Below are 9490 nucleotides of genomic sequence, written 5' to 3'. Positions count from 1 at the left end.
GTCACTGTAAGCGGAAGTGAAGGAGAGTTCCAGAAAGAGCGGCGGGTGCTCGAGACGCAAACACACAGGAATATAACAATAAGAAGTCTTATTATTAGTAATAACAACGAAATCGAGCGATTATACGCGGCTTTATAACGGAGTCAGACGCGTAACTTAACTGACAGAATCATCGATTATTGACTGTCCGACATGACGACCATCGATTACAGCGTGTGGGACCATATCGAGGTGTCCGATGATGAAGACGATACACATCCAAACATCGACACCCCGAGTCTGTTCCGCTGGAGACACCAGGTACACAAACACACCAATAATGTCTGCACGATCATATGTGACCCTAGACCACAAAACAGTCATAAGGGGCAGTTTTTAAATTGAGATTTATACATCAAGCTTTCCATCGATGTGTGGTTTGTTAGGATAGGACGATATTTGGCCGAGATACAACTATTAAAATATCTGAGGATATAAAAAATCAAAATATTGAGAAATTCACCTTTAAAGTTGTCCAAATGAAGTTCTTAGCAATGCATATTACTAATAAAAATTAAGTTTTGATATATTTACAGTAGGAAATTTATAAAATGTCTTCACGGAGCATGTTCTTTACTTAATATCCTAATGATTTTTGCCATTAAAGAAAAATAGATCATTTTCACCCATACTCAATGTATTTTTGGCTACTGCTGCAAATTTACCTGTGCTACTAAAGACTGATTTTGTGCTCCAGGGTCACATATAATACAGATAGATGTAATAAACACTGTTACACGTGTGTGTGTGTGTGTGTGTGTGTGTGTGTGTGTGTGTGTGTGTGTGTGTGTGTGTGTGTGTGTGTGTGTGTGTTTGTGTGTGTGTTTGTGTGTGTGTGTGTGTGTGTGTGTGTGTTCAGCTGTAATGAAACAGAATGTGACAGAATCTGACTTTTTTCAGATTGAGTTCTTGAAGCACTGCAGCACAGAACGAACTGTAACGACTGCACACTGAGATGAAACACGGAAAACACTCATCGCGTCATTAGTGTTTTAATATCACGGCTGTTTGTTTCCAGTCTTTTATTTTCATTTATTCACATTTGGCTTTTACCAAACAAGCTGGAGAAAGTTTAACAGACGTTGTGCAAACAGCAGCTGATCTCACACACACAAAGACAAATACATACACACACACACACACACACACACACACACACACACACGCACACACACACACACACTTACACACACACACACTTACACACACACTTACACACACACACACTTACACACACACACACACACACACACACACACACACACACGTTGTTCAAGAAATCAGCCTCACATCAACACGGTTTAGTTAGTTCTGCTAGTCTTTCTCTGGGGTGTGTGTGCTGGTTTAGTGATCAGGAACACAAAACTACTGAATCAGATTTGATTTTCAGACTTTAATAACAGCTGGAGTTACAGATGTGTGTGTGATTGCTGTCGAACACTAGCCGATCTCACACGCGTGTCTCTCTGGTCTCAGGCGCGGGTGGATCGGATGGAGGCGTTCATGAAGAAGGGTGAGGAGATGGAGAAGGGCCTGGCGGAGATCCGGAGGAAGCTGGCGGAGGCGCAGCGGCGGGTTCGGGAGCTCGTCTCGGCGTCCGCGCCGGAGACCAAAGCCGATCTGGCCAAAGCCCAGGAGGAGGAGAAGCAGCTGAAGAAGGAGGAGAGATCGTGGGAGAAGAAGTTGGAGCAGCATCGCAGCGAGGAAAAGAAGATGCCCTGGAACGTGGACACGCTCAGCAAAGAGGGCTTCAGTAAGGTGCGTCACGCAGACGGAGACACGCTGGTGTTCAGGAGACACACGCGACTGACGCTCTCCTGTTTGTCTTTCAGAGCGTCGTCAACATCAAGCCGGAGAACAAGGAGGAGACGGAGGAGGAGAAGGAGGAGAAACACAAAACCTTCGTGGAGAAATACGAGAAACAGATCAAACACTTCGGTGAGCTGCGGTTCGGCGTGATAATTAATAGAGCACGGTAATAGAGTAATAGTTCAGCGCGGGTCACGCCACGTCGACGGTCGGCTTTAGTTTGTTCCGCACCGCTTTGTTGCCCGTCTTCACATTCACGAATTTGCGATCTTGGGGTCACGTTTGACAATAAAAGATAATCGACAAAACAACAGTACAATGACAAAATAGCCTAAGTATATCTTTATTAACAAAAACTAATTAGACAAGTCCTGGCTTACACCACATGTTGTATTATATATTGATGAATAAATTATGGAAGTTTAGCAAACTGAATTAAATGAATAAAAAAGTGAGGTAAGCAACAAAGTCAACAGGCTTTTCAAAATCAAAGCAAAAGTAAAACTAAACTGGCTGTCGGTGACAGTGCTTGCATGTTTTTTGTCAAGAAGACCAACCTGCTAATCTTCTCTAGTTTAAGAAGCAGCCTTACTTTTTACATTCTACATTCCTCAGTATTTGTGTCATTTTTGTTGTGCTCGTATACACCCACGGCGCTCGCAAAAGCATGCCTTTCGGCCACTTCACGTGATCGGTGAAATCTGATCGTCTGCAAGCTGTGACATCGACATAAATATGTGGCCGAAAACTATATTGGCCTGCATTTTCACACAGCTTTTGGAAAGCTGAACAAGGTTATCTTCCCCTCACAACCAAAATCACACTTCTTTGGTGACGTTGTTGATTTTGTGGTCTAAAAGCAAAATAACAAATCCTCCTCGAGCAAGTCCTGTGCAGCTGCTGCCGAACGAGACGCTTGATGTTTGATTTGTGGTGGGTTCGTCATACTCTGGGGTTCCCTCATGGATTAATGCACATGTGCACTCTTCAGAAACGGAAGGTATGTATTGTACAGCATGCTAGCTCGCTAATTGTGCCCAAGAGTATAATTTATTTTAGTCCATATGTCTTATTAACAAGAAGCTATGCTTCTGACCACAGGTGGAGAGCTGTAGTCCCACCGCATAAGTTTCTGACGCTGTTTGCCAATGTTCGCTTGAAATACGGTTTCAGGAAACACAGAATTGTTGAATTATGTCGGTAACGACGGAACCTGCGACCGTAGTTGCTATTGGGAAACGCACCCCTGGTTGGTGTGTGTGTTTGTGCGCTCTCTTCCTGGAGAAGTGTCCATTCAAGAAATCAAACCTTTATGACGTTATACAGGGCCATACTTGAAAAAAACTTTCCTTTATCCACCTTTTTCATCCTATAAGAGCGAGTCATTTGTAAATGTTATGGGTCTGACCTCCTGTGTGTGTGTGTGTGTGTGTGTGTGTGTGTGTGTGTGTGTCTGTGTGTGTGTGTGTGTGTGTGTGTGTGTGTGTGTGTGTGTGTGTGTGTCTCTGTGTGTGTGTGTGTGTGTGTGTGTGTGTGTGTGTGTGTCTGTGTGTGTGTGTGTGTGTGTCTGTGTGTGTGTGTGTGTCTGTGTGTGTGTGTGTGTGTGTGTGTGTGTGCGCAGGGATGTTGCGGCGCTGGGACGACTCTCAGAAGTACCTGTCTGACAATCCTCACCTGGTCTGTGAGGAAACGGCGAATTATCTGGTCATCATGTGCATCGATCTGGAGGTGGAGGAGGTAAGGCGTGTGTGTGGTGTTACCTGTTGATTCAGGTGTGTGTTGTTCTGTGTAATTGACCTGTGTGTGTGTGTGTGTGTGTGTGTGTGTGTGTGTGTGTGTGTGTGTGTGTGTGTGTGTGTGTGTGTGTGTGTGTCAGAAACACGCTCTCATGGAGCAGGTGGCCCATCAGACCATCGTCATGCAGTTCATCCTGGAGCTGGCCAAGAGTCTGAAGGTCGATCCGCGCGGCTGCTTTCGCCAGTTCTTCGCCAAAATCAAGGTGTGTGTGTTTCTTGTGATCTGTGTGTAGAGATTCATCGCAGCGATTCTAAAGTGTGTCGATAGAGATGTTGTTGTCATACGCATGTAAACATGTGCGTTCAGTGTGTGACGCATTAGGATGAGAAAGTGCCCTTTGTGTCAGATAGCACGATCATATCCTGTGTTCAGACCGCAGACCAGCAGTACCAGGACGCCTTTAACGACGAGCTGGAGTCCTTTAAGGAGCGGGTGCGAGGACGAGCCAAGATCCGCATCGAGAAAGCCATGAAGGAGTACGAGGAGGAGGAGCGGCAGAAGCGCATGGGTCCCGGCGGACTGGATCCGGTGGAGGTGTACGAGACGCTGCCTTCGGTGAGACGGTCACCATAGTCTCAGGAACAGCATCATGTGCAGTATAACTAGATATAACGGCTTGTTTAATGGCATTAAAGGAGTAGTTCACTTTCAGAACCAAAATGTAAAGATAATGGAGTACATTATGAACTACCCCCTTGTCATCCAAGATGTTCATGTCGTTCTTTCTTCAGTCGTAAGGAAATTATGTTTTTTAAATAACATTTCAGGATTTCTCTCCATATAGTGGACTTCTATGGTGCCCTGAGTTTGATCTTCCAAAATGCAGCTTCAGAGAGCTCTAAACGATTCCAGCCGAGGAAAGAAGGGCCTTATCTAGCGAAATGATGGGTTATTTTCTAAAAAAAATTACAATTCATATACTTTTTAAGCTCAAATGCTCATCTTGTCTAGCTCGGCTAGACGAGTGTTTGAGATTAAAAAATATGTAGCTGTAAATGTTTTTAGAAAATAACCAGTTGTTCGGCTGGGATCGTTTAGAGTCATTTTGGAAGTTCATACTTGAAGCAGCATAGAAGTCCACTAAATGGAGAGAAATCCTGAAATGTTTTACTCAAAAAAACACCATTTCCTTACGACTGAAGAACGAAAGACATGAACATCTTGGATGACAAGGGGGTGAGTACATTATCTGTAAATTCGTGATCTGAAAGTGAACTACTCCTTCAAATAAAGAACTTTAAACGTGTTAATGCTTCCTTCTGTCGTAGATCTGATGTTTTGTTAAAGTCACTTCCTTTGTCCCCGCAGGAAATGCAGAAATGCTTCGATGAGAAAGACATTCAGATGCTGCAGGAAGCCATCAGCAAAATGGACCCGACGGTCAGTGCGAGCGCCGCGTGACGTCTCCGGTAGCGTTGACGCTGTTCTGATGACTGTCGTCTCTTGCAGGAGGCCAAATACCACATGAAGCGCTGCATCGACTCGGGACTCTGGGTCCCCAACGCACGAGCGGACGAGGAGGGAGACAAAGATAAAGAGGAGGGCGACGAGCCGCAGTACGAGGAAGTGAAGAAAGAAGATCAGTGATCGTCACTCTGCCAACCCTGACCCCTGAGCCTGACCCCCGACCCCCGACCCCCGACCCCGTCCTCAGGCCAAAGCAGATCGGGAGTTCGAGCCCAAAGAGCGTGGAGGACGCTGAAGGGGGGGCCGTTCTCTCATTATCGCTGTTTGTTATTTATGCAGTCGGCTGTAGACTCGCTTTCAGCGCTTCTGCTCTCTTACGCCATCCTCCAGCTCATCTAACGCTAGATTGTGTGTTTTGGGTTTGATTGGCCGTTACTCTCAGACTAATGACGATCTGCAGTATTATAGATAGCGGAGCCAGTCCCGGTGAATACTAATAATGAACTGATTTAGTCCTTGGATCCTGGTTTTGTCTCTTTTTGTTCATATTATTCACTGCTCTTTTAGTGCTGTATGTTCAGTTTGTATCAGAATAAAATTGTGGGCCGATGGGAAATCTGAGTCTGATTATAACACGCGTGTGTCTCCTGATCCTCGGCTGCGGTAACGAATGACAAGATAATGGTGGAAATGTGTCCGTTTTTGAAATCTGCTCAAAATGAACCAAAGCCTCAATGGAGGAAAGCCACATCGCTGCTGGAATAGAAATAACTACTTTTCATTAGTTATTGTTTGATTTTAGTGAAAACTAATTTTTGTGGAGTCTTTAAAAAAGAAAAAGATTAATTCTCTGTTTTATTATACATAAAGGGTGATTTTATATATATATATCGTCATAACCCTTTTTGAAATACTTTGTCATTCAGCCTGAAATCAAACCCAATTCCGAATAAATTTTCCAGCTTTATTTACAATTTTGGTCTTACAACATCAGACCAATGAAAAAATATAAAAAATAAAAAAATAGAATAACAGGGTTGGAAAAGTCATCAGTCCCTTGATTTAATACTTCATAGAGCCACCTTATGCTTTAATTACAGCCATCAGTCTTTTTTGATATGTCTGTAGTAGCTTTCCACACCTTGATATTTGCTGATTGTTCCTCGCAGAATTGCTCAAGTTCAGTTAAATTCTGAGGTGAGTGGAAAATGGACTGCTCTCTTTAAATCCATCCACAGATTTCCGATTGTATTTAAGTCAGGGATCTGATTTGGCCACTCAAGGACATTCACCTTCTTATCCTCAAGCCATTTGATTGTTGTTTGGCGGTAGGGTTAGAGTCATGGTCATGTTGGAAGGTGAATGACCTGCCCATCTTCGGCTGAAGAATTTTGATGTACTTCAATGCAGCATGCATTTTCCTTTAGTCCTGACCAATGGCCCAGTCCCAGCTGAAGAGAAACACCCCACAACATCATGCTGCCACCACCGCTTCACAGTAGGCATGGTGTGTTTGCTTTTCACCAAACATAGCACTTGGAGTTCAGCCCAAAAAGGTTTGCCAGAAGATATCAGACTCTTCCAAATGTGTTTTGCATACCGCAAATGAGAAAGACTTCTTTTGTGCCACCCTGCCATACAGCTTTGTGTAAAGTTAGGGAGATGGTTTAGCTCTAACCCTGATCAAACACACCTGAACAAGCTAATCAAGGTGTTCAGAATTACCAGGGCTATAGACAGGTGAGGTTTTTTCAGGGTTAGAGCTGAACTCTGCAGGACATTGGCCTATCCCTGCTGTATTTTGTAGGATATTGCATACATACGTCATTCATCCTTGTGTCTCATGTCTATAAACACAAGAAATATTAACCATGAAAAAACGGTAAATTACTGTTTATAAATACAAAGTAACTCCTAACAGAGCAAAGTCTTCAATCAGAAAGAGTCAGAGTCCATAATAAACATGGTTTTGTAGAGGTGACGACCCAGGTGTCTTCGCTGCTCAGCAGGTAAGATCGTGTATTTAACCGATATGTTGCTGTATAATCATTAGCTGTCATTTCATCATGGGTTGCTGTAATGCTGTGATGGTTTTATTTTCGAGCACAGACTGTAAATTAGAGCGCTAACAGGTCGCCAAATTAACGTCTTCATCGTCTAGTCTATTTACACCCTTCCCATCTAAACTACCACAACTCCTGAGATATTTCAGTGGCGCTTCATCCACAGGTTCAGAGATCAAACGTCACAAGAACACAAATGTTGGTAATTACTCAAAACCTTATGACTTATGAACGACACGACACATCGTTTTTAGATTTTCAGAGTAAGTCGGCATTACAAGCCACAGTCATCCGCACAGAGCCGAAGCACAGCCTCAATCTTATATCCTTCTGCGAGATTCATGTTGTTTCATAACGCTGAGCTAAATAACAATATTGTCTTTTGGAGCTGCTTTACAGCACAATCTAAACCATTTCACCAATTCTGTTCATTTTCAAGTCGATCTCTGGATTGGACACAACCTGAAGGCTAATGTGGAAAGTAGAAACAATGTCATAAATTATTAAGCAGACTTTAATATTTCAGTTTAATGAACTATTACAGATACAGTTTAGATCAATATAAATACATTTTTATTATGGGATGTCTTTATGAGCAGCACAGATGTTTCTTTTAAAGCAATAGAAGACCTTTATCTTTTGTGTTTTTTTCTTGTTTAGTGCATCGTTATCTGTCATCTCGCTCCTTTATAACAGCCGGCGTTCTGATTCAAACACACAAGCCACAGATCGATATTGACATCCACTTTATTAAACAGGTAGAGTAGTCTGTGTTTGTTCCAGAGCTTTCTGAAGACGAACACACACCTCCAGTCCTCCCAGAGAAAGCATCATCTCCGCCACACTGGGACCCTGCTGCAGACGCACCGACGCGACCGTTACTACTGCTGAGTGAATATATATGAATATATGTGTGTGTGTGTGTGTGTGTGTGTGTGTGTGTGTGTGAGTGAGTGAATATATGTGTGTGTGTGTGTGTGTGTGTGTGAATATATATGAATATATGTGTGTGTGTGTGTGTGTGTGTGTGTGTGTGTGTGTGTGTGTGTGTGTGTGTGTGTGTGTGAATATATATGAATATATGTGTGTGTGTGTGTGTGTGTGTGTGTGTGTGTGTGTGTGTGTGTGAGTGAATATATATGAATATATGTGTGTGTGTGTGTGTGTGTGTGTGTGTGTGTGTGTGTGAGTGAATATATATGAATATATGTGTGTGTGTGTGTGTGTGTGTGTGTGAATATATATGAATATGTGTGTGTGTGTGTGTGTGTGTGTGTGTGTGAATATATATAAATATATGTGTGTGTGTGTGTGTGTGTGAGTTTGTGTGTGTGTGTGTGTGTGTGTGTGTGTGTGTGTGTGAGTGAATATATATGAATATATGTGTGTGTGTGTGTGTGTGTGTGTGTGTGTGTGTGTGTGTGTGTGAATATATATGAATATATGTGTTGTTGTGTGTGTGTGTGTGTGTGTGTGTGTGTGAATATATATGAATATATGTGTGTGTGTGTGTGTGTGTGTGTGTGTGTGTGTGTGTGTGAGGTTTGTGTGTGTGTGTGTGTGTGTGTGTGTGTGTGTGTGTGTGTGTGTGTGTGAGTGAATATATATGAATATATATGTGTGTGTGTGTGTGTGTGTGTGTGTGTGTGTGTGTGTGTGTGTGTGAATATATATGAATATATGTGTGTGTGTGTGTGTGTGTGTGTGTGTGTGTGTGTGAATATATATGAATATATGTGTGTGTGTGTGTGTGTGTGTGTGTGTGTGTGTGTGTGTGTGTGTGTGTGTGTGTGAATATATATGAATATGTGTGTGTGTGTGTGTGTGTGTGTGAGTGAATATATATGAATATATGTGTGTGTGTGTGTGTGTGTGTGTGTGAATATATATGAATATATGTGTGTGTGTGTGTGTGTGTGTGTGTGTGTGTGTGTGTGAATATATATGAATATATGTGTGTGTGTGTGTGTGTGTGTGTGTGTGTGTGTGTGTGTGTGTGTGTGAATATATATGAATATATGTGTGTGTGTGTGTGTGTGTGTGTGTGTGTGTGTGTGTGTGTGTGTGTGTGTCTGTGTGAATATATATGAATATATGTGTGTGTGTGTGTGTGTGTGGTGTGTGGTGAGTGAATATATATGAATATATGTGTGTGTGTGTGTGTGTGTGTGTGTGTGTGTGGTGTGAGTGAATATATATGAATATATGTGTGTGTGTGTGTGTGTGTGTGTGAATATATATGAATATATGTGTGTGTGTGTGTGTGTGTGTGTGTGTGTGTGTGTGTGTGTTGTGTGTGTGTGTGTGTGTGTGTGTGTGTGTGTGTGTGAATATATATGAATATATGTGTGTGTGTGTGTGTGTGTGTGTGTGTG

General features: G+C 42.7%; 1 protein-coding gene across 1 annotated transcript; it reads left to right on the top strand.

The window, feature by feature from the left end:
- On the top strand, nt 1-5668 carry cdc37 (cell division cycle 37 homolog (S. cerevisiae)). The gene is made up of 8 exons (XM_073841665.1): nt 1-300; nt 1516-1797; nt 1872-1977; nt 3470-3585; nt 3725-3847; nt 4018-4200; nt 4954-5025; nt 5095-5668. The coding sequence occupies exons 1-8, from the start codon at nt 193-195 to the stop codon at nt 5230-5232; spliced, it is 1128 nt and encodes a 375-aa protein (XP_073697766.1). The 5' UTR covers nt 1-192; the 3' UTR covers nt 5233-5668.
- The last annotated feature ends 3822 nt before the right edge of the window (nt 5669-9490 follow it).

This window comes from Garra rufa, chromosome 6 (genome assembly GCF_049309525.1).
Source record: "Garra rufa chromosome 6, GarRuf1.0, whole genome shotgun sequence".
In the NCBI taxonomy this organism is placed as follows: Eukaryota; Metazoa; Chordata; class Actinopteri; order Cypriniformes; family Cyprinidae; genus Garra; species Garra rufa.
Note: the sequence above shows the minus strand (reverse complement) of the source record. Positions and strands in the feature narration are given on the sequence as shown.